General features: G+C 40.2%; 2 protein-coding genes across 2 annotated transcripts in view; both read right to left on the bottom strand.

Annotated features, from left to right (window-relative positions):
* Positions 1-2,628: 2,628 nt before the first annotated feature.
* Positions 2,629-20,929, bottom strand: pros1 (protein S). The gene is made up of 14 exons (XM_027156158.2): positions 20,662-20,929; positions 19,447-19,604; positions 17,765-17,789; positions 14,814-14,897; positions 14,592-14,714; positions 14,357-14,482; positions 13,049-13,177; positions 11,009-11,249; positions 10,721-10,913; positions 9,158-9,319; positions 8,213-8,381; positions 7,087-7,223; positions 6,757-6,985; positions 2,629-3,275 (listed from the first exon to the last, which is right to left on the bottom strand). The coding sequence occupies exons 1-14, from the start codon at positions 20,735-20,737 to the stop codon at positions 3,109-3,111; spliced, it is 2,019 nt and encodes a 672-aa protein (XP_027011959.2). The 5' UTR covers positions 20,738-20,929; the 3' UTR covers positions 2,629-3,108.
* Positions 20,930-22,461: 1,532 nt separating this feature from the next.
* rasa3 (RAS p21 protein activator 3) overlaps positions 22,462-25,786 on the bottom strand; it is a 70,016-nt gene continuing 66,691 nt past the window's right edge. Inside the window, exon 24 of the mRNA XM_047803269.1 lies at positions 22,462-24,392. Within this exon, the coding sequence (XP_047659225.1) occupies positions 24,317-24,392 (76 nt within the window). The 3' untranslated portion in view covers positions 22,462-24,316. The remainder of the gene's footprint in view (positions 24,393-25,786) is intronic.

The following is a 25,786-nucleotide window of genomic DNA, read 5'->3' as shown; positions in this document are numbered from 1 at the left end:
GACTCTTGGTCATGGACACCACTAAAAAGCCTGGCCTTTATCGAGTTGATCATGATCGAGTTAGTCTGTACTGTTTATGGGGTAATTAGGAAATTCACCTGTGTGATTGTTGCAGCTGATAAAACGGTTGATCGGCTCGGATAGAAGAGTGATACCGAATGTTGTATGCCACTATTTTGACATGCTGTGTGATATGGTAGTAGGTGACAGTGAATGAGCCTTGTCTATGGGTTTGAGAAATGGCCTACAGTAAACAGCCCACTATACAGTATGTGAAGGAGGGTGTGTTTAGGGAAATCGGTTCGATTTAATTGTCAGGATGACCCAATTTAAACTTGAGACTTGATTTGGACTTTGAATGTTCAGCACACTGGTTTGACCTTGTAAGACTCAACAAAAACAATAATTCTGTTATGTACCCTATATAGGGCAATTGTGAAAGGAAACACAATATAATTGGTGTTGCAGTACCTGTTCACCAGACCTCAATTAAAACACTTATGAATTGTTTTTGTAAATTAGATGATCTAAAACCATAAATATATGGTTAACTATATAAGACTATACTGTTCCAGCATTTCTGAGCTTTAACTAAGCAATGTCCTGGTTTCCTACCAGTCTGAATACAAGGTCATTCTGCAGAAACTGTGCTCCTTGCATGTCCTTTACAGTTAGTCAGAGAAATCTCTTTTTCCCAGATCTCATCATTCTTTGACACTGCAAATCGCCAGATCCTTATCTCTACTCTTGCTGACTGGGGTGCATGAAGAACTGTGTTCTGGCCTGGTTTTTACTATATCTATAGGACATTTCCTAATGTGTAGTCTAGAGAGATCCAGTTTCAGCACCTCACAGCATTACTACAGAAGATCCCCAAGGGGGGCAGTTCTTGCTCCACTCTTTTTTTTCTTATCCATCAAATCAGTGTGTTAAGTAAGCAGTTAAGCTTCTCTTACTGTTGCTTAACAAGCTGTGGAACACAATGTTTCATTAGCTCCATCTACATCCAAAGTCACCCAAATAATTCCCTTATGCTGGATCTACTTAAACACCACCGACATCTTCATCAGTGGCACTGATTGCATCACATCAATCAACATATAATTTTCACAACCTGACAACAACAAGGACTGAAACACCTATGATAATGCATCCAAGCGATACCAGTGATCTACTAATTAAACATGAATTCATTAGTTAATGTTTAATATTACAGATAGAAAGCTGTTTTTATTGTATCACCTTCATTATGAAATTGATGTAAAAATTGATGAGAAATTGATGATGTGTTGTAACCAGGATGTGTGCATGAGGTATTTCAGCTCACTTCGCATTGTGTGTACATGTTAAATACTTCATCCAAAATAAGTGACCACATCTGAAATTATGCTGGAATACTTTGTTTTGTTTCCTCATCCATCTGTCACCTGCTTTCTTGCATCCCGTTTTGTTTTTCCGGAAGATCTTTTCGCTGCAGCTGTTTCCAGAATATCTGTTTCCCCCTCATTTCTCCACCCCTTCTTTTGAATCTAGGTCAGATTACATGAACATATGTGAAGAAACACGGTGTCTGGAAGTGAAAAAACTGAAAAGAAGTGATTGTATAGTATGTTATATTTTACATTATGAGTTGCATTGTATGCATTCGTATAATTTATACCACAACACTGTTAAATTCTCAAATTTAACTGGTCAATGTTAATAATTCCTCTAAAACAGAAGCTCTGTTCCGGCTACAAGGCAAGTGACAGGTTTAGAATAATGCATGTTTTAACAGTTTATTTTGTGCATATGTGAGTCCCAATATTCTACACATTTGAACAACTTCCACTGGGTCCACATAAGTAGGTATAATAAGGAGCGTATTTGTTGATATGGTGAAGTTTTCTGTTTGAAGCTTATCATTATTTTTTTCCTCCAGGGTAAAAGTCAGAAAGAACGCTGCAAGTTTTCAGACATGGGCAAGTTATCAGGACAGAGCTCTTGTGGTGTCTCTGTAACATCTCAAGCTGCAGACTTATCTTAAAAACTTTTAGAGTGAAAAAATTAAAAAAGCTATAATGAGCCAACTAGTGTCATGGACATTCCACATCATTAAATGTTACTATGAATAGAAAAGAAAAACAGTAACTGGGATGCCTACACCACCAAAATCACCTAGACGTTTGATTTCGCTATGATCCAAATACACTGTACCACTCGTTCTTGAGATATTGCACTAAAAAACTGATTATCAGTTGGTGGTAGAAGCATTAATAAGCATTTTTAGTGCAATATCTCAAGAACGAGTGGTTTTTGGATCATAGCGGGGGGAAAAAGCAGAAAACCCCTTCTGCCACCAACTGATAAGGCATAATAACATGTATAGGTTGTAATAAAACCTATGTGCCGTTATTGGAAATACTCAGCTTTAGGGTGGTAACAGTAACTCCACTGCGTAACACAACAACCCTTTGTTGATTGTTTTCCTGTAACAACACGCCCCATTGTGTTTTACTCCATACATATACCCCGACAAAAGTAGTCATTCTGTGGTGCAGGATGGTGTACAGATGTTTCCTCGCCACCCAGAAGGCCAATAAAAGACATCAAAGTATTTTGTTAAATCAAGACTCATTAACAGTTCAATTAGTGCCCTTTTTTTATTACATTTAACAATCTCGCCATGTTAAATTCCCAACTAAAAAAAAATCTACTTAAAAAAAAAATTATATGGAAAACTCATTCGAATCATTACAAAATCACATCATTCAAGTTAAATAAAACCAGCTCATACTCATAAACCTTACTGAATACAAACTGAGTACATATTTTAAAAGCAATCATAGTTCTCCTCCATATACAGGTTTCCAAAAAAGTAAATATACAAATAGGAATTCCTTCTGTAGTTTCAGTACAAGTGTGTAACAGAATACGTAATGTTTAGTGTAGTGGAAGAGTCCATAACTAACACCACCGGTGTAGCACTCTGTCTTAAACACCCATCCACCCACTTAACCCACTCTCACTCTCTCTCCCTCTGTCTTTCTCTCTGGCTCTTAGAATATTCTTACAGGTATTTACAAAAGGACAGAGTAATAGCAATGATCGCATCACAGATTTCACTGGTTAGTAGAGGAAGGTGCTCTCTGGAGGGAAAACTGGGGGACATGAGTGAGAGTTGATGCTGTTGTGCTTGCTGACGGCTTCATCAAAGTCAAGCAGCTGCTTATTCACACGGATCTCCATGCAGCCATGGTAATAGGCTGAGACAGGCATGGAGGACAGGGGGAGATCTAAAGAGAGAGAGAGACAGAAAGAGAGAGATTACTTCATGATGTCATCTATTTCAATGTTTAATATCAGAAAGGCATTATAATTAAAATCCTATTATTAAAACCTACCTTTCTGTATACAAGGGTTATATGATGCTAACTTGAAGCTTATTCAGCTACATGCTGCTATAGCAAAGACATTAAAGGAGTAATCCTGCATCTATCCACCTAAAGTGTTGTTGGCATTAATCATTTCTATTTTTACCCATTTCTGAGACTAGAAATCTATTCACTTCATTCTTCCTTAAATTGGAAGCTGTTAGATTGTCAGAGTTTTGAATCGAAAACCTTGATATACAGAATAGACACTTTTTTTTTCCGGCTGCTCCCTCAGCGGATCTGCATATTAGATTTGGCAAAAGTTTTATGCCAGATGCCCTTCCTGACACAACCCTCCCATTTTTATCCGGGCTTGGCACCAGCACTGAGAGTTAACTCTTAAGTGGCTGGGTTAGGGCCCTGCCCGAAAACCGAACCCAGGTCATGGTAATGAGAGCGCAGGATCCTGCCCCTGGGCCACTTGGGGGCTGATATTTAGAATAGACACTAAATTGCCAAAAGTCTGTGGATTTCTGATCATTAAACCTATATTGATTGCCTTGTTGAACAAGTCACTACATATTTAATCCGCTCTGCTGTTATAAACAGCTCCGCTCTTATGGGAAGGCTTTCCACCAGATTTTGAAGAGTGGCTGTGGTGATTTGTGTTCATTCAGCTACAAGAGCTTTAGTGAGATCATACACTGATGTTCCATTTCATCCCAAAGCTGTTCAGTGAGGTTGAGTCAGTGTCCATTTACTTTTGGTCATATAGTGTATTAGGAAGAAATAAACTTGAGAAACCTATGAAAGTATTCTTCAACTTTACAACAATGAAGCAACAGTAAATTTAGGACAAAGAATCTCTACTATTCATGTACATCAGGCAGAAATGGCGTGCAATTGTAATGAAACCAGTGAAAACTTTTTATTTTACAAAAAAAAATTTAGCAGTAGACTTCATTAGGGTGTTCACTGAAAACACATTTACTGCCACACCAACACCTGCCCTGAAACACTGCCGAGTTTCAAGCTCTGTCCTTTGGGGAACGTCAGAGTTTCTGTACGTGATAATCCCGTGTAACATTGCAAATGTGGTTACAAGAAATTGTGTTAAAAACATGCAGAATGATTCCTTTAACATTACGACGGCTCTGAAGTTTGTGGGAAACATTAAACATTCTTCAGTCTGCAGGAGTCCTGCACATAAGCTTTTTCCAGCGCACAAGTGAAATTCAATTATATGACTCATTTGACCCTGAATTTGCACACGTTCTCCAGTGACTTCAAATCTAGGCAGCAAGATGTGTTCTCTGTCCAAGTTTTGCTTGGAGCTACAAGGCTAGTGTAGGCCAGTAACTACCAGAATCACAATATCACACAAACCATGTTCCGATAAAGGAAAATGTGTGTGTTTTTGTATCATTTTCCCCAGTACCATTACTTTGTTTGTCTTGTCATACTTTCAGCTCTATGGGCTGAGGAATCTCCCCTGAGAAATGCCGACCGAGCATAACGAACACAAAATAATGTATCATTTTTTAATAGCATAATACAGATGTCAGAATGCAAATCTCCAGTAAATACACAATTGCCTGTAAACACCGCACTTAAAGTAATATATTAAACAGATTTATGATCTTGAGGACAGAAGGTTTGGGTGGGTGAGCTTGTAAAAGTGCTAGTCTTTCTGCAGCTCTTATTAGTGCTGAAATGTGCAAGCACAAGCAGTTCTTCCCTAACAGCATGTGGGATTAGTCTGTGCTAAGTAAATAAGGAATGATTGTAATGAAGTATGTGCACATGCATGTCTTCAGTATTTCATTTCATTTCATTTCTTTCTGTGTATGTGAAAATCTCTAAGACGTACTGTTAAAGTGCTTGACAGAGAATTGGAGTAAAATGAATATTACTGAGCGACCGGGTGTCCCACAAGGCTCTGGTTTAGGGCTCCTATTGTTCTCGATTTATATCCATAATACTAATGAGAAGCATACTGAATTCATATCATTATATTCATACTGTATATGGTTTCATGTACTTTATATCATCCTATTTTTTTTATAGTTTTATTTAGTTTGATTCTACTGTTATGAAAAAATCTTGTTGTACAGTGTATGATTGTGTTTTTGACCAATAAACCTTTTATTTGAACTAAAGCACAGAGCAGTAAGGGTAGATTGACTCGAAGATCAGACAGTGAAAGCTTGGTAGTGCTCAGATTTCAGACCTTCTAACCTGGTAGCCCAAACCCTGAGCGAAAACTCCTGGTGGTAATGCTAATCAACTCTATATCAATTACATTTCCGTACAGTGTATATACTTATACATCATATGTGAATAAGATAAGCACTGAGCTACCACTTCCCCTTGTGTCTAAGACACTGTACTACTGATCAACAGGTTGTGAGCTTAAATCCCACCACTGTCCATCCAAGCTGTTTACCTTTATCTCAGTTTTTGTATAAATGAGATAATCTGATATAATGAGAATCTGCCAAATGCTGTAAATGTAAATAAGTCTTATAATTAATACATACATATATCTTTTTTAGTACAGTAAGTAAGGACAGAGAGGAGGCTCGAGGTAACACTCGTGAATTCTGTGTAATCAATTATGTGTTTTGAACACAAACCTGAGAGTGAGAGCTGAGCTGAGCTGAATTCACCAGCTTTAACACTATGTCAGGAAACTGACCAACAAACAGAACTAAAATACTTAACATTGAAACTCTTACTAAACACTAATATTTAGAGCTTGCTAGCCTCTTAATGTCTAATCCCAAGGATAGTTAGCAGCTCTTGTAGTGTTTGCGCTGCAGTTTACCAAAAGAATTCTTGAACTTTTTTTTAGTTTCCTAACATGATAAATACGAATGGATGAAAAGTTCCTGGACATTTTTACAAATTCAGAGAAAAGAGTGGTTAACTATTGGAAAAACGTCATGGAAGGTTGTTCACTAATTGGATGAATTCCTGGCTCCATCCAATCGGAACATAGTTAGTAGTATGGAACATACTGTAGTCGAACATCGTTCTAGCTAGCTTTTTTTGTGAAACTCTATTTATCAGTGAAAAATAGAATTTCCTTCTAATTTGTTGTGTCCAAGTTCAACACTGATTCTTTTTGACACATTGATGGTTAATGGCTCATATGAATGTAGACCCTCAGGTTTCATTATTCATAAGTATTTCCAAAAAAAAAAAAATTCTCTCACAAATGTTTTTAAACACAATTCTTCAAAATGAATGGTGATATCCAACTCTTATATTTCTGCTCTCTGAGATGCCATTTAATGCTGAAGTCTTTGTCATTTCCTTCCACAGTATAATATATTTTTACCCTCTGTAGTTGTCAAACATTTGTGAATCTAATCTAACAAATAGGGAATATAAAGCATACCTGGCAGTCCCCCGATGTAAGTAAGGACTGGCTGCTGCATGGTGGCATTGAGCTTGTCTAAAGCTTGTCTGAGAGCTTCCTTGTCAGTGTAGGACATGATGGAGGAGTTGGCATTTATCTGTAAGTCATGAGCAGACACAAGCAGCTTCACTTCTAAGTATTCTGGGTAACACAGCCTGAGCGTCTCGAGCGTCACAACAGGAACGTTGTCTAAATACACCTGCAGGTACTGTGAAAGGGAAACGTGAGTGAAATGTGAGTGAGAGTGTAGAAAAGCAATCAGAGAAACGGATAATGCTCATAGAATGGCACTAAAGGAAACCGTTTTACCGCATTGCTCTCTCCCTGACTTAACACAGAGACAGAGAGAGGGACGGTGTTGTTGCTGACGAGCGCGAAGACAACGCCTGTGCTGCTGGACGGACGAATATTCATCACCAAGTCGACTCTCCACTGACCCTCAACATCTGCAAAGCAAACACACAAAGCGTTGAGCTGTACATAGCGTATGCTTTATAAATGAGTGACTTTACAGTTTCATAAAATACCTGGCTTAGAAAAGCAACTAACATTATGACTGAATAGTGACAGGTCTAATCTTTGATGGTTAGTTTATGGCTATTAATAAGACACATCAGCTCACAGTGGTCACATCGATATTGAACTTGAAGGTGGGAGAATAATCAGATGCTTCTATATCCATTGTTTTCCATCATCAACTTTCCTTTATATATATATATATATATATATATATATATATATATATATATATATATATATATAGCACCACTTCATTAATAAAAACAACGATTAAAATCGAAGTCACAAATCTACATCTAAAAGCTTGTGAAAGCTCCACTTACTGAGCTGATGTCTCTAGCCCTGTATGAGGAACCACAATAAGCCTGAGATGTCCTGCTTTCTTTGCTTTAATGACAGTGAGCACTCAAGCTTTCATGGTCTCCACAAGTTTGTGTAAAACCTGACGACCCGTTTCTTGTGTCAATTCATGTGTCAATTCAACACACGCTTTAAAGGAAAGACTCATGGAAAGTCTTTTTTTTTTTTTTTTTTTTTTAAAAATCAGTTAACAATATTACACATTTGCAAAAATTTAAAATAGTGACCTATAAATTCTTAGTGAATATTTCTGCAAATTTCTGCAAACAGTAAAAAAAATCTGTCCAGTCTGGGTGAGTCTGTGCTCGCTATAGAATCAGATCCCTGTTCTTTCTAATAACTGCATTTTTATTAACATGGATTAGCCTTAGGTGACACACAGTAGCTCGAGGGTGACATTTATCTGCTTTAATTCAAAGCTTCATGATTGTTTATTTAATCTTTCATATATTTTAGATATTGCATGAATGAGCTCCTAAATCAGAGGTAACTGACAGATGAAATCACCAGGTCTTTATTTTAGTAATCTTCATACACTGTAGCACTGTGGACTCACTGTAGTCAATGTTGAACTGGGCCATTCCAGCCCCACTGAAGTAGGATCCTTTCTCCACATAAACAAAGCAATGCTTGCTCTCTTTCCCCTGAATGTACTCCTTCACTTCAGAACCTCCCTGGTTCATCAGGTTCCAGCCCCGGATGCAGCCGTCTAACCTGGGGTTGATCTAACACACAAACACACGCCAGATGTTTAGTGAAATCTGGTTTGAGATCTTAAATAAAGTTTACGTAAATGGTTTACACACTAGAGGTCTACTCGGGTCTAAAGAAATGTAACCGACACGAAGTGACCCGAATCACCTGACATGCATAATTTTTTTTGTTTTTTTTAAGAAAGACCCGACCCGAGACAAACCCGAAAAAAATTAGACCCGAGTCCGACCCGACTGCATTTTTTTTTAACCCGACTGGACCCGAATGTTGCGTAACTCTACACTAAAGTAACCGCTACAGCGTGGATTCGAAATTGATTGACAGGTCTGTTTCAACGAAAATGAGCTTACCGCCAGCCACACGTCACCAGCCACATGTCGCAGGCGGTCTTAGCAAACAGAGGAGAGGTTGGAAAAGGACTCGAGTCGATGCACACACACGAGATACAGTAGTTCGGGTCTTCTCGGGTACGTTGGGTAAAAACACATTCATTTTAAATGACCCGAGACCCGATGCCGCTATTATTATACCCGACCCGTGTCCGAGGTGCACGTGACATTTTTAGACCCGAACCCGCTCGGGTCTAGGGTCGGACCTCGGGTTATCGGGTCTAAGAGGACCCGTGAAGACCTCATAGACTACAAAGTGTTGTCTAAAACAATGTAAACATTGCCTGAGTGTAATAAATTCCCAGCATGCTTGTGTGTTCCATAAAAAAGCAGGTATTGTCAGGTACAGCTGATACATTATGGTGTAATAATCAGGCAGTGTTTGGTGTAAGAGATACCCGTTTGTTGATGTTGGTGCGATTGGGCAAGCCAGCGATGTAAACTTTGGCCTGCAGCATGCCATTGACAGGCATGAAGAGGCTGCCAGGGTTATTAATACTCATCACTGCCTCCTTACTAATCTTCACGCTGATGCTGTTCTCCAGCTCCTCGACTGATATCTGCAATGTACAACGTTAGAGGATTAAGAAAGATCTATATTTAACCAGTCTTTACTGAACTCCTTATAGTTTTTATAGCATTTAAGAACTTCATGCTGTTTTTAAACCATATGTGCTGATTAAGTTCAGACTTCCCATAAGCCCTGAGGGTTATCAGAATTGTACGCAGTTTCACTTTTGTTTCCTAAGAATCACATATTTGCGCAAGAGCAATTCAAGATCATGGATTACAGAAGAAACAAAACCACATACTTTCTGCCTTTCAGTCCCGACTCTAACACACACTGGAAATAATAATTCAGAAACTTTTGGTTTTGTTATTTAAGATTTTCATATCCACTTAAAAATGTACACATATACAGGTGCATCTCAATAAATTACTGTAGAATGTCATGAAAAAAAAGTTCATTTATTTCAGTAATTCACCTCAAATAGTGAAACTCGTGTATTATATAAATACAGTACACACAGACTGAAATAGTTTAAGTCTTACGTTCTTTTAATTGGGATGATAAGACCAATATACAAAACATTACTAGTGAATTTTGGGCCTTCTGGAAAGTATGTTCATGTACTGTATATGTACTCAATACTTGGTAGAGGCTCCTGTTGATTTAATTACTGCCTCGATTCGATGTGGAATGGAGGCGATCAGTCTGTGGCACTGCTAAGGTGGTACGGAAGCCCAGGTTTCTTTGACAATGGCTACAAACTGGGCTACAGTCCAGTTCTTCTTCTCCTTAGCCCAGCTAAGACGCCTCTGACGTTGTCTGTGGTTTTCATGAGTGGCTTAACAAGAGGAGTACAACTGTAGCCAAATTCCTTGACACAACTGCGTGTGGTTCATGTCTTGACCCCAGCCTCAGTCCATTCCTTGTGAAGTTCACTCAAATGCTTGAATCGATTTTGCTCGACAAGCCTCTCAAGGCTGCGGTTCACTCGGTTGGTTGTGTATCTTTTTCATCACACTTTTTCCTTTCTGTTAACATGCTCGGATACAGCACTCTGTGAGCAGCCAGCTTCTTTACCCTCCTTGTGAAGGGTGTCAATGATCAGCAGTCTTCCCCATCATTGTGTAGTCTAGTAAACTAAATTGAGAGACCATTTTGATGGCTCAGGTGTTTTGAGTTGATTAGCTGATTGGAAGGTCACCAATATTCATAAAAAGTACCAAATATTTCAACTACTCCAGTCTGTGTGTACTGAATTTCTATAATACACATGAGGTTCCTTCCCAGGACCTTTAAACTGAATGTCCTTCAGTGATGGAAAGAATCCGTCACTATCTTCAAAAACAGCGGCTAAAGACCCACTTTGCTTTGTATTTGCTCATTTATTATAATTATCTAACATTTGGGTTTGAAATCACTGAGCTGTGCTGGAGCCAACACACTCACTCACCACGTGCCACTGGCCGTCGTTTATGGCTTTGCCGCCGCTGGTGACCTTGACGGCGTGCTGGTTCTTGAACTGAACCTCCATGCGTCCGTTCCTCAGTCCCAGCATGAACCACGAGTCCTCCAACGATTCAGCGTACAAAATCACACCCTCCGGATCAAACGTCCGGAAGTCAAACTCGGCAGCGAACATGTTACTGTTGACAACAATATCTCAAAGTCAGTTTTTTCTAAAGAAATACTTCTTGAAACATTGGGCATTTTTTTTAAACATAGCAAATCAATCCCTCACTTTTTCTTCTCCGGAATCCGAAAGTGCAGTAAGATCATCGGCTGCCCGCTGAACTGCTCTCCCAGGTAGAGTATCTCTCCGTACTTGTGGTTGGAAAGGTGGAGACACTCGTGGATTTTCTCACAGGAGTGACCGTCCTTTGCCAGCTTCAGCCTCTCGTGTCTGTCACAGTGACAAGAGTAGCTGCCCACTGTGTTTACACACAATTCCGCACATTTGTCCTGCTGACACTCGTCCACGTCTAAACAAACAAACAAGAGACACACACGCACACGAATATGTGAAGCAGGGGTTAGACAGATAACAGATTTATGATGTCAGTTCTGCTTCTTTTAGGAACAATATGTAAAGCAGTACTAATGTTCAGTTCATAGAAATACTAGGGCATGAAGGCTGGGGCTGATTTCCTTTCAGTCTCGACTGTACACAAGTTTGACGAGTGATTACACAGTAGACTGAATCACCATTTGTGTTAACGAGAAGGTGCGTGTGAAATAGCGCGGCAACATGAACCACGTGGATTATTTACTCCATAATACTTTACTTTTTACTCCATAAAAATCTGGAGGAAAACTAAATGTAGACTAACTAAGCTACACGCTACAGCATCACGATACAAAGAACACAAACGAACAGATGACAGAAGCATTTGGAGTTTTTCTTTGGTTAAGAATAACAAGTGAATTCGGCTTCTCCCCTTTACACACGTTTAGCATTAGCAAGTGTCCGCCATATTGTTCTGAGGATCAAACTCTCCTGAGCCACACAAATTTTGTGAAGACAGGATAAAACTCAGGACTAGTTTCCAGTAGTAGGTTTTACACACTTACACATTAATTAGCTAAATTTTTCCAGAGATGCCAATCAACCTACCATGCATGTCTTTGGACTGGGGGAGGAAACCGGAGTACCCGGAGGAAACCCCCGAGGCACGGGGAGAACATGCAAACTCCGAACACACAAGGCGGAGGCGGGAATCGAACCCCGACCCTGGAGGTGTGAGGCAAACGTGCTACCCACTAAGCCACCGTGCCCCCCATGACGACACACTTTGGAACATTAATCAGAATTCCAGATCATTTCAGACTGCTTCCACGTTTCCAAATAATCCACGTTTCTAACCCTGTGTGAATTACTTTTAGTCTATAAACATACACGTGTCACTGAATGCCGGAACGTTAATGGTCCGGTCATCGTTAACAACCAAAAATACTTTTTTTTTCCCCCTCGCCCCCCAGAGTGATATCCGATATCTTCTCATTCCACTCCATCCTACCTCCTAAGGATTAACAGCAGAGTTATAACCAACAAGCATAAGGTTATCTGGATAATAATACAGCTCCATTTTACACAAGACTTTATTTTAAAACAGGAATGTGTCCAGTATCAGTCAAAGCATGTGTTTAAGTAGCTATGTACAGACAAAGTTTGGGGTAAGATCCACATAGCCTTGTATCTCTGGTGCAAAAACAAAAAAGCAGATGAATCATTTGGAGACTTCAGCAGGAAGTAAATAGTGTTAAGTCAGTGTTAAGTGTGAACTCAGAAATAATGCTGAGCTCTTTAGTTCCTCAGGAGCTCTAGATTGCACAATTCCACTCGACTATTGTCGACTAACTGTTGTAGGAATGACACGTTCAATGACTATGAGGTTTCCTTCGGAGTCTTTTTCCTCTCAAGGTTTCTTCCTCATAACATCTCAGGGAGTTTTTCCTCATCACCTCAGGCTTGATCATTAGGGATTGACGTTAGAGATAAACGGTGACTATCTTAAACAATAAACATGAACATTTTGCCCTGTTTCTATACATCTGTAAAGCTGCTTTAAGACAATGTGAATCGTTAAAACCGCAAAACAAATAAACTGAATTGAAATGAACAGATGAAGGTGAGCATGATATTGGAAGAACACTTACAAAAAAGTGTTTTGAACCCTCCAGTTAGTGATTACACTGTGTGTGTGTGTGTGTGTGTGTGTGTGTGTGTGTGTGTGTGTGTGTGTGTGTGTGGGGTATATATTGACAGAGACTGAACTCTTACCCTGGCACTCATTGTGTGTATAGTTGTACGCGTATCCTGTAGGACACTTGCACTCGTATGAGCCTGGGCTGTTGACACATCTTGACGGCTCGTGGCACTGGTTGGGGTGAAGCCTACACTCGTTAACATCTGGAAAGAGACAAATCGATTATACACCTTTCAGATATTATGGCACAATTTACCGGTGTGTTATGTGCACAACCCATTCACACTCACGCTGACACACATTAACCGTGCTGCATTCGACTCGTAAACAGGATCCAGTTAGCTCCCAGTGGACACGGCGTGTGTTTACTGTAACGCCGAAGAGGTGGCTGACCAAATGGAGGTCACTATTGTGCAAACGCCGTTATGTAATATTGATAAAAAAAAATATCTGCGTTTAAATAAGATCTAAATCATGTGAGAACAAAACACCCAGAGAGAGTGTGTGTGTGTGTGTGTGTGTGTGTGTTTGTGCACTGGCTGGGGGGTCCACATTAGCATGTGTGAGTGATTGCAATGTTTTGTTTTTCGTGGCTACCTCGGCGTGTGCTGTCACACGGCTTGGTCGGAATCGTGTTTTGCTGTTACAGGAAAAATCCCAGCATTCTGAGAACAGCTGTTGAGACTCAGCCCCAGCTGGCTGAGAGTGCAGGGCAAGAGAGAAGTCAACTGGAGAGGAGTCAGGACAGAACTGGCTCCAACCTTGGATTTTTGTTTCCGTAAAATAATTAAGTAGCTCATTTATTTCAAATTTATTTATTTATTTACATGCCTATTATTAGAGAGATAGAGGAGAGAGGGATGGGGAGGGAAAGAATTAGAGGGAAGAAGATAGGGAATGTTGGGGCAGAGTGAGGAAGGGGAGGGAGAGAGAAATAATGGGGTGGGTAGGTGAAGGGTGAGTGAGTGAGAGAGAGGAAGAGAAAAGGGGAGAAAGAAAGCATACAAGAATGCATGAAAGGGAGTGTGTGTGTGTGTGAGAGAGAGAGAGAGAGAGAGAGAGAGACGAGAGAGAAGAGAGATAGAGAGAGACAGAGAGAGAGGGAGAGAGAGAGAGAGTTTTGCTATAAAATGTACCCGTACCATTAAAGCTGAAATGCTTTTTGGGAAAAATTTGTGCGAGTATGTGTAAGTGTTTCAATTTCAGTAAAACTTGAACAAAGGTCGTAAGATCCGTAAGTCCATAATTTACTCGTTATTTATTATTCTATAAATTTTTTTATTCTCCTTTACTCTCAGACGGTGTGTGTTAACGAGAACGTACTGTATATAGAGAAAGAAAATGTCCAGTGCAATCTTGCGATGTCCTGAATGTGAGCTCACCTTGACAGTTGATGGTATCTTCCAGGTAGTAACCACTGTAACAGAAGCACTGGAAGCTTCCGAGTGTGTTCTGGCAGCCCTGCTTACACCCGGCGAGGAATCCTACGTCTTTACACTCGTCGATGTCTGTCCGAAAATAACAGACGGCAAAACTCAGCCACAGATGTTCTCTTAAATTCCTAGTTCATTCGAATCATCTACTATCGGTGCTGACCGACGTGTGTCACACACTCACCCTCCTCACAATGAAGCCCTTTCCAGCCAGGTTTGCACACGCAAGTATACGTGCCCTTCCCATCCACGCAGCGCTCGTATCCCTCCTTATAGCATGGCAGCGGCAAACACTGGTTACTGATCTCTGTAAAGAACATCGGTAGAGTAACCTCAGCTCCATCTAACATTACAACTACAGCGAACAATTCATGTGTCAAAAAGTAGTTAGCAGTAGCTGACTAGCCTCTAACGCAGGTACGGAGGTCCAGAGGAATTCCTGTCTCCGTGTTCTGATTGTGGATCCCCACGCGATAGTACACCAGACACTCTGGAACAGAGAAGAATATTTATTTGCAATCATGTAAGTCATGGTGCTGTTAAAAAGTAAACCACAGCATGTTTGTGTTCTAAAGCCTGATTGGTCAGAAAGCGTTCGCTGAATTTGTACGACAGCAACTGAGGTAATCAGATAAACTGTTATACTAACAGACTCATACGTACGTTTCTGTTTCTACGGTTACAAGTTAGACAAGTCAGGAGCTTGTATGATGGATGTGATGGATAAACATAAAAAATCAATAAAAATAAAAATGCTATTCATAGTTTCTGTATAAATCTCTGTTTGTGTTCTCAAATCTGATTGGTCAGAAAGTATTGATTGATTTTTTTTTTATAACAGTAAACTCAGAGGTTTATAATAATATACTTATATAATATGTTGCTGGAAGGCGGGGCACGGTGGCTTAGTGGTTAGCACGTTCGCCTCACACCTCCAGGGTTGGGGGTTCGATTCCCGCCTCCGCTTTGTGTGTGTGGAGTTTGCATGTTTTCCCTGTGCCTCGGGGGTTTCCTCAGGGTACTCCGGTTTCCTCCCCCGGTCCAAAGACATGCATGGTAGGTTGTTTGGCATCTCTGGAAAATTGTCCGTAGTGTGTGTGTGAATGAGAGTGTGTGTGTGTGTGTGCCCTGTGATGGGTTGGCACTCCGTCCAGGGTGTATCCTGCCTCGATGCCCGATGACGCCTGAGATAGGCACAGGCTCCCCGTGACCCGAGGTAGTTCGGATAAGCGGTAGAAAATGAATGACTGAATAACAAAATTATAATAAAATATAAAATCATTTTGAAATGAATGTATATGTTGCTCTAAACCGGTTCTGAAGCAGGTGAAAACCTGGCCAGCAGGAGCCACCTCTGCTCTTGAGTGCACTGACTGTCAACTTGGAGGAGGAGTGCATTGTGCATTGATGACGTGACCGTCTCAAAGACCGTCACCACACGCTCCCATCAGATCCCGTGGATGACTGCTAAAGTGCGTGTGCTGCTGAGGACTAGAGAACTAGCCTTCAGAACAGGGGACAGGGCCGGCCTTAAGAACAGCAAGGACCTGTCCCGAGCCATCAGAGAGGCGAAGCGTGTCTTTCACATTTCAGTCGTTTGCTGTTTTACACAATACATTACAATACATCATGTAACTGCTGCTATAATACTAATGTGTTCATTCCAGTATTTCTGCACATGCAATATTGTTAGGACATACAGTATTTACACCGGTCGGCACTGCTTTTGTGTATTGTCTTCTGTGTAATGTCTTGTATTATTTGTCTTTTTGTCTTTTATCTTCATGCACTTTATGCACTGAGAGTCTGACTCGTAATCCTAAGGTTGTGGGTTCGAGTCTCGGGCCGGCCACGACTGAGGTTCCCTTGAGCAAGGCACTGAACCCCCCAACTGCTCCCCGGGTGCCACAGCTTAAATGGCTGCCCACTGCTCCGGGTGTGTGTTCACGGTGTGTGTGTTCACTGCTGTGTGTGTGTGCACTTTGGATGGGTTAAATGCAGAGAACGAATTCTGAGTATGGGTCACCGTACTTAGCCGTATGTCACGTCATTTATGTGGCTAGTTCATGCATTCATGACCTCTAGACTGGACTATTGTAATGCATTACTAGGTGGTTGTCCTGCATCTTTAATAAATAGGTTACAGATGGTCCAAAATGCAGCTGCCAGAGTTCTCACTAGGACAAGAAAGTATGACCATATAACCCCAATTTTATCATCTCTACACTGGCTACCTGTTAAGTATAGAATTGATTACAAACTGCTGCTACTTACGTACAAGGCTCTTAATGGTTTAGCTCCCATGTATCTAACTAGTCTGCTAACACGTTACAATCCTTCACGCTCTCTGAGATCACAAAACTCAGGACTTCTGCTAGTTCCCAGAATATCTAAGTCTACTAAAGGTGGTAGAGCATTTTCTTATTTAGCTCCCAAACTTTGGAATAGTCTTCCTGATAGTGTTCGGGGCTCAGACACACTTTCCCAGTTTAAATGTAGATTAAAAACTCATCTCTTTAGTCAGGTGTACACATAATACATCCCATAATATCATGCACCAGTACATCAGACCTGCACATTTTTATGAACAGCAGATATGTTAATCCCTTTCCACTGCTTCTCTCTTTGTACCCATCCCGAGGCATCCGGACATTGTACCAGCTCCCGACGTCCTCTGTGGGACGAAGCCTTTGGACGTCCACTGAGCCGAGGCCGACTCTAAGAATCCTGAGACATCTCCACTTAGACTCTGTGATACTCAGGAGATCTGAAGTCCATGATCCTTACACCAATACAACATTTAACTGACTGTATATTACAATCACACCCCCAGTGTCACCCAGATGAGGATGGGTTCCCCCTTGAGTCCGGTTCCTCTCAAGGTTTCTTCCTTTACCAATTTAAGGGAGTTTTTCCTTGCCACTGCTGCCTGAGTCACCTCAGACTTGCTCATAGGGGAATAAACACATACACATTGTGAACTATTTATATCTAATAATAATCTAGAATTTTTTATTCTGTCAATTCTTTTTCTTTTATTATTCGTTATTTATTTTATTATCCCTTATGTTTACCTTCTGCTCTATGTTTATGTTCTGTAAAGCTGCTTTGAGACAATGTCTATTGTAAAAAGCGCTATACAAATAAACTTGAATTGTATTGAATTGGCTAGAACTACTAATGTCCCGGAGAAACGTTGTCTCATTTCACTGTGTACTGCAACAGCTATATTTGGGTGAAATGACAATAAAAGCTTCTTGACTTGACTTTTTCTATAGTAACAGGTTACACAGGTGATGTGGAGAGATGTAATGTTATGCTTTTTATTTTTACGTTATGTTTGAAGACATTTCTTACCGGTATACTTGGGGTAGAAATATTCCTGAAAAAGTAAAAGACAAATATTATGTTAGTATTAACTCTCAATAATCAAGGAAAAAGTGGTTTTGCACTACGACAGACATGACACAAAGTGGATCAGATATCAGAGAAAACATATCAGATATTAAAAAAAACAAACAAACAAAAAAAAACAATATAAATTAGATTTGGATAAAAAAAAATAAATGTATTTCTGGACCATGTTTACATTGGATTTATTATATTCATACTTTATAATATGAATCATACAGTTACAGAGTAAGCGCTTAAGAAAACAACATCAGATAGACACTGTTATCAGCTGATTCCTGGAGGAACGTTAGTCACTTAGTGTCCTCACGCCTCCAGACAGTAAGGTGTAAATCTGTAGATTTCCAGCATTTGGCAGATGCCCAAATCCAGAGCGACGTACAAAAGTGCTTTTAATTCTCTATTATCGAATACATAAACTCTGGTTCACTAGGTTACAGACTTAGGATACCATAAAACACTGTTCAAAGGTTGTTGTTGTTGTTGTTTTTTAAATACACACACACAACAAACAGGGGAGAAAGTGCTAGTTTGAGTGTTTCATGAAGAAGTAGGTCTTGAACCGTCCTTTGAAAATATCCAGTGACTCAGCTGTCCCGACCCCTAGGGGAAGTTCATTCCACCACCCCGATGCCAGAACAGAAAAGAGTCTTGCAGTACACTTGCCTCTTACCCTGAGAGATGGTGGAACCAGTCGAGCAGTGCTGGTAGCTCTGAGGGTATGTGTACAGTGTGAGGAGTGATGAGGGCTTTGAGGTAAGAGGGATCTGGTCCGTTTTTGGCTTTGTAGGCTAGCATCAGTGTTTTGAATCTGATGTGTGCAGCTACCGGAAGCCAGTGGAGGGATCGCAGCAGCGGGGTGGTGTGTGAAAAGTTAGGCAGGTCGAAAACAAGTCCTGCAGCTGCATTTTGGTTCATTTGCAGAGGACGAATTGCGTTCATAGGTAAACAACTCTTAAGAGTTTACACAGTATGGTCAATATGGTGCAAGAACCCACAAAAATCCTGTAAGCTACATTTGTGTGTTAAGGAGGATGACCAGAGAAGAAGAGTTTATTGTAAGGCTGTCAAAAGTTCTACACCAGCAGAAATCCAAGTCAGTATTTACTCCTGTCAGCCATGAATAAGAACAGCCTGAGGTTACAGCCACAAACTCATGCAAACTGGAGTTTAAGAAAGATTAAGAGTAGAAAAAGACCATGCGATGTTTTTTCTATCCTCGACTGTCCATTTTGGCATCCATATCTCCTCTGTGTTTATTTGTGATGGCCTAGAATCCACTGCTGTCTCAAAGCCCTGGTCACATGACCTAACACACATCAATAGCACACGTCATGCAGTTAGACAAGGTCAGTGATCTGATGAGACAGCTAAAGAGAGTTTTGTTGAAGAACGACTAACTGTGCAGTCAGTGACATTATATAGTGTGCAAACTATATACAATCTGATACGGTGTGATTGATAGGAAAAGAGTTAGAGTCGATCATTTAGATGTTACAGTAGAAGAAGAAGGTAAAGGCTTTAAGTCAGTTTTAATCTGCTCATAAAGCAAGCAGCTCAGATTAAGGTTCAGCTAAGACTATAAGCTATAAGGCTATAAGATAAGTCAAGGAAAAAATGCTAGCTACCGTTTCAGGAATGTTCTCGAAGATCTCCCGTGCCTCCTCTTTACTGCACAGCTCTTCGATGCACTCTCGCTCCAAATTGCCCTTCCTGCTCTCTTCGAACATCGCGTTTGCTCGCCGGTGCCGGCTGAGAAACTGTGACGCACCGCTCTGTGGGAGAACTGAAAGAATTTTGATGGTGCTGCTTTTAGACATGAGAATTATTAGACTAGAAATACAGCTTAATGTTTATATACAAAGTAAAAAAGTGGGACAAACTACTAGAACTTCCATGACATTGTGCTTTTATAGATTAGGATTTTGTGAGAGAGAGAGAGAGAGAGAGAGAGAGACAGACAGACAGAGAGAGACAGACAGACAGAGAGAAAGAGAGAGATAGACAGAAAGACAGACAAACAGAGAGAGACAGACAGAGAGACACAAACAGAGAGACAGACAGACAGAAAGAAAGACAGACAGAGAGAGAGACAGAGACACAGACAGAGAGACAAAGACAGAGAGACAGAGACAGACAGACAGAGAAAGAGAGAGAAAGAGAGAGCGAGAGAGACAAACAGAAAGACAGACCGAGAGACAGTCAGAGAGAGAGAGAGAGAGAGAGAGAGAGAGAGAGAGAGAGAGAGAGAGAGAGAGAGAGAGAAAACAAACTTTTTAGATCAAATGTTTAAAAATTTCTCCACATCATTGGAAGTTAAGTTACGATGTGAAGGATGGAATTTATTTTATCTTCTGTCGATCTTTCTATACAGACAGACAGACAGACAGACAGAGAGAGACAGAGAGAGAAAGAGAGAGAGACAGACAAACAAAGAGACAGAAAGAGAGACAGACAAACAAAGAGACAGAAAGAGAGACAGACAGACAAAGGGACAGAGACAGACAGAGAGAGACAGAGACAGACGAGAGACAGACAGAGAGGCAGACAGAGAGAGACAGACAGAGACAGATAGACAGACAGACTGAAGGATACAAACAGACAGATATCTGGATATAGAGTTATCGCTGAACTGAACAGAGTAAACTGCGCACTTTGTGTGCAGCTGTAACCGGATTAAACGCGTCCACACGGACTTAGGATCTGCACGTGCGTCCGGTAAAAGTGTTTGTTGTTGCTACATTAGGTTTGTGTTCAGAAGCATGAGGATTTTGTCTTTTATACCTGTTTAAACCCTTCTACAGATAAATAATCACAATAACAGTACATATAGAGGCACTCACAGTGGTGTGTGTAGCACAGTGGTGCTAACAGCAGCAGGCTCAGCACACAGTGTCTCATCATCATCATCATCATCATTTCTGCCCTGTTCCCAAGTCCCTACAAAAGTTTCCGCTGCTTTTCTCTGAAGAATTGCTGTGATTCTAGGAGAGATTCTGGCCAGATGGAGCTCCTGATGTCGAGCCTCAAACAAGAGCCACTGAGCACTTTAGCCTACATGCTACTGACCCCCTGTTTACATTAGCAGAGCTTCAGGGGTGGAAAAATACACAACCCCGGTTAACCTCATGTCCACACACACACACACACACACACACACACACACACACACACACATGTACACACTCATACACACACACACACACACACACACACACACATGTACACACTCATACACACACATACACACACACACATATATACACACACACACATATATATAAACACATACGCACACACACATTCTCACTCTTTATATAATTATTAATGGTATGTAAGGTAAGTAAAAGTGGAACATTAATAAATAATTAAAATGAAAAACACTTATTTTGTGTTCTAACCAACTAAAACCATTTTTGCTCACGTTCCAAGTGAAAAAAGAATAATTTTGTTATATGGAAGGGTTTTCATTGGAGTCTAAACCATTTCAACTGAAACTGCTTCTTGCATTCGTTCATCTACATAGGCGTTATGTTTAATTAATAAGGAATATACTGAATTTATTCTTTGAATACATCTGTCTTAATGCATTAACTACTTTAAGCGTTCTACTTTTTATGGTTTTCTATTGGGAGAAAAAGCTTAACATAAATACAGCATATATTTAATTCAATTTATTTGTATTGCGCTTTTAACAGTTAACATAAAGTAGCTTTACATAAGCATAGAAATAGAATAAAAATGTTAAAGTTTAATGTTTAAGATTAAGTAACTGTTTATCTCTGTCCCTAATGATCGAGCCTGAGGTGAGGAAAAACTCCTTGAGACGATATGAGGAAGAAACCTTGAGAGGAACCAGACTCAGAAATGAACCTCATCCTCATTTGTGTGACACTGGACCGGTCTGGAAATAATGTAAATAATGTCCTTTCTATAACAGTTTATATTCGAGTGGAATTTTGCAAGTCATTTCTGAGTTCACCACAGACCCAACACTGATTCCTTTCTGCCGAAGTCTTCAAATGATCTCTGAATGAGATCAGAAAATAAAGCTGACTGACACAACCGTGGTGTGACTGTATATGGTTTTTCCACTTGGATTACGTTGTCGCAGTGGACAGTGTTGATGATGAGAGAAATTCATTCATTCATTCATTTTCTGCCGCTTATCCGAACTACCTCGGGTCACAGGGAGCCTGTGCCTATCTCAGGCGTCATCGGGCATCAAGGCAGGATACACCCTGGACGGAGTGCCAACCCATCACAGGACACACACACTCTCATTCACTCACACACTATGGACAATTTTTCCAGAGATGCCAATCAACCTACCATGCATGTCTTTGGACCGGGGGAGGAAACCAGAGTACCCAGAGGAAACCCCAGAGGCAGGGGGAGAACATGCAAACTACACACACACAAGGTGGAGGCGGGAATCGAACCCCCAACCCTGGAGGTGTGAGGCGAAAGTGCTAACCACTAAGCCACCGTGCCCCCCATGATGAGAGAAATGTGAGAGAAAAATGCTTTTTCCATGATGGTGGTTTTAGTAAATGAGGCCGTGTTAATTGCTTGTCATGTTTTATGAATGTTCTTGTAAAGTGACCAACGTTGAACTAGCGAGAAATTAAATAAAACACACATTCACAGGTTCATTGCTATTGCCTTCATTTAGACAAATTTTTTTTTTGCATCTACATTTTCATCATTCATTTTTACATCAACCTCTACACATCACAAATTTGTATTAATACTCTTTATAGAATTATACAAAATACACCGTTCTCCCCTTTTTAAGGTATCGCCGTGAGGAGCATTGATCCAAAGCTAACACGAGTTCTCGATTATTAATCTGTAACTGATCGGATATTCATAAAATAACTGATCAGGAAATTATTGCATCTTTCATACTCTGTGTATGGAGATCTTTTGTACTCAAATACTCTCACCCAAAAAAATGTATATTGTGATATAAAAATAAATACTGAACCTTTTTGGAGTGGGTAGCAAAAATTGTCTGGCTTATATTAAAACAATATATTCACACTAAGCATGCACCAATGGATGAACTATAGTAAAGAAATTGGGCCATTAGTACATTTCTGTAACTTACACAAATTTCTGTAATACACAAGTGTGCTGGTTTAAACAACACTAGTTATGTTACATTTAGAAGTGTTGGGAGAAAGTGTTTGTTAAAATAGAACATAATAATTAAGATAAGAAATCTCTCCCTCACGCATCCTTCAGTTCTCAGTCTCGCACACACACGCACACACACACACACACACACACACACAGCTCTCAGAGGGAAATAAATCTCAGTACAAGACACAGGTTACAAATGCATTATTTACAGTACATAAAACACAACAAAAGTACAAAAGACCACAAATGGCTGGTACTGGTATTACTGGCAAAAGGGAACCTGTTAAAATCTGTATATTTAAACTGACTAATTAGATTAAATTAAATTAAAACATTAAAATGATTGGATTTTTTCTTCTTTCTTTTTTTTCATTTAAAAAAAAAAAAAAAAAAAAAGGTACTGGCTTTAAATTGGAGTCTGAGTAACAAGTTTTAGTATCATGCCAGATGCCAGGTCAAGATAGTGTCTATGCCCAGTTCAGGTTTTGTAGATACTTTGAGAAAAATTATATCACTAAATCTGTTTCCCAATCTGCTCTAATCCTTCAGTTGCTGTTATATTTGGCTGGGGATCATAAGGAACGTTCTCCAAAGCGTGTAACAATACTGTAAAAAGTCTGGATTTGGACAAGGTGCAGGAAAAATAAAGAAACACTTTTCATTACGACATAGTTCATCTAAGACAGATGTCATTATAATAAAACAATGCCATTATAATAATGAAAAAAACAAACAAAAAAAAAAACAAGCAGTTACAGTTAACATCTGATTCAGATAGGTCCTTTCAGTCGACATCCCAGTTCAGAAGAATTAAGTACCTACTCGTTGTGTGTTACTTTGGCTAAAGCTATTTTGCCAGAGGTAAAAATGCTACCATGCATTAAGAAATGCTGATGATTATGTGTCCGTGCATCCTAAAGATAAAGTCGGTAGATTCTAACTCTTCTGAGCTGGGATTGGCCAGGAGGCTCTCGTTAACAGGCGTGCACATAAAATATGTGCATGAAAGTGAAAAGCAGAGGGTTCTCAAACCTGCAGTTTGGTCCTGAAGACTTAGAAGAACTACAATAAAATTCTCAAGACCTAAAAACAAAGTCCCTAAGTGAAAAATTTGCCATGAGGCAGAGCTTCATCGTCAGCGGGGCAGGTGTGACGATTAAAGTGCACACAGTTCTGTGGAAAGCTGTCGATTGGGTTTGTACGACCTACAAAAGGAGGAATTTGAGTGAGATTACTTTTAATCTCACGCTCCTTTCTCGGTCAATGATCACGACTCATTGTTCCTGTGATGTAACAGGCATTGCCGTGTTATTAGTTGCAGAGAGAAGGGCATTGTGGTAATGGGCAGGGTCAGATCGAGTAGGTGGAGCTCTCTGACTGTTGGCGGATATAGCACTGGAAGCTCTTGTCGCCGATTGGATGCTCCCTGTACAAACAAAGAAACAAACAAATATATATCAGGTTATAAAACGGTTGTATATATACGGTTGTGCTTAAAGGTTTGCGTACGCTGAAAGAAATGGGTAAACTGCCATTTATTCGGAAAATATGACTGATAATGCAAAAGATTTTTTTCTTATTTAAGGTCACGTGAAGTCATTAATTATCACATAGTTGTTATTAACATACAGTAGTAACCGAATTCACCTAAACAACCCTGATCGATAGTTTACATATCCTGGAACGTTTGACCATATCATAAACTCACCGGTTGACACACAGAGGTTTAAATGGTCATTAAAGTGAGGTTTCCACACCTGTGATTCATTATAATCGTAATAAGTGTCGGTGCATTAATAGTCAGCGAGTTTCTCAGCTCATGAGGTGATACACTGACGTGGCCGTATACCGTACCATGGGAAGACAAAAGAACTACCAATGGACCTGCGTCATAAAGGAGGTTGTACTTTATAAAGCAGGAAAAGGATATAAAAAGATATCTCAACACTTGAAAAAGAGGTGGAAAATATAAGGTTCTGTTGATACTAAGCAACAGTCAGTAGACCAAGAAAGATTTCACCCACTACTGCCAGAAGAATTGTTCGGGACACAAAGAAAAATCCACAAAGGAGGTACTTGAGCACAAATAACCTGCATGGTCGAGTTGCCAGGAGAAAGCCGTTTCTGCTCCCATGCCACAAAAAGGCCCACCTTCAGTACACCAGACATTACCTTGACAAGCCTCACAGCTTCTGGAGCTTTTGGAGTGATGAGACCAAAACTGATCTTTATAGTCATGGCCTATGGTGAAAAGTACACCAGCCACACTCTAAAGCATGGTGGTGGATCTCTGATGTTTTTGGGCTGTGTGAGCTCCAGTAGCACAGAGAAGTTAGGATAAATTGATGCCAAGATGAATGCAGACAATACTGGCAGACAATTTGCATTCTACAGCATGAAAGCTGCACATGGGATGCTCTCGGATGTTCCAACATGACAGTGATCCAAAGCACAAGGAAAGGTTGGCCTTCCAAAGGCTACAGCAGAAAAAGATGAAGGTGCTGGTGGCCAGCACAGTCTCCTGACCTCGATATCATTGAGCCACTTTGGGGAGATCTCAAACGTGCAGTTTGTTGCAAATCAACCAAAAAATTTACAGGAACTGGAGGCATTTTTGCCAAGAAGATTGCGAAGCTTCACCACCTGAGAGAATTAAGGACCTCATGCACAATTATTACAAAAGACTTACATGCCATTGTTGATACTAAAGTAGGCAATATATCATGTTAAGAACTAAAGGTATGCAAACTCTTGAACAGGGATTGTTTCCTTTTCTTAATTGATATGTTTTGTTCGATGATTGTGCCTTTCTCTTATAGA

Source organism: Tachysurus fulvidraco, chromosome 18 (assembly GCF_022655615.1).
Source record: "Tachysurus fulvidraco isolate hzauxx_2018 chromosome 18, HZAU_PFXX_2.0, whole genome shotgun sequence".
Taxonomy (NCBI): Eukaryota; Metazoa; Chordata; class Actinopteri; order Siluriformes; family Bagridae; genus Tachysurus; species Tachysurus fulvidraco.
The sequence above is the reverse complement of the archived record's forward strand: the minus strand, read 5'-3'. Positions and strand labels throughout refer to the sequence as shown.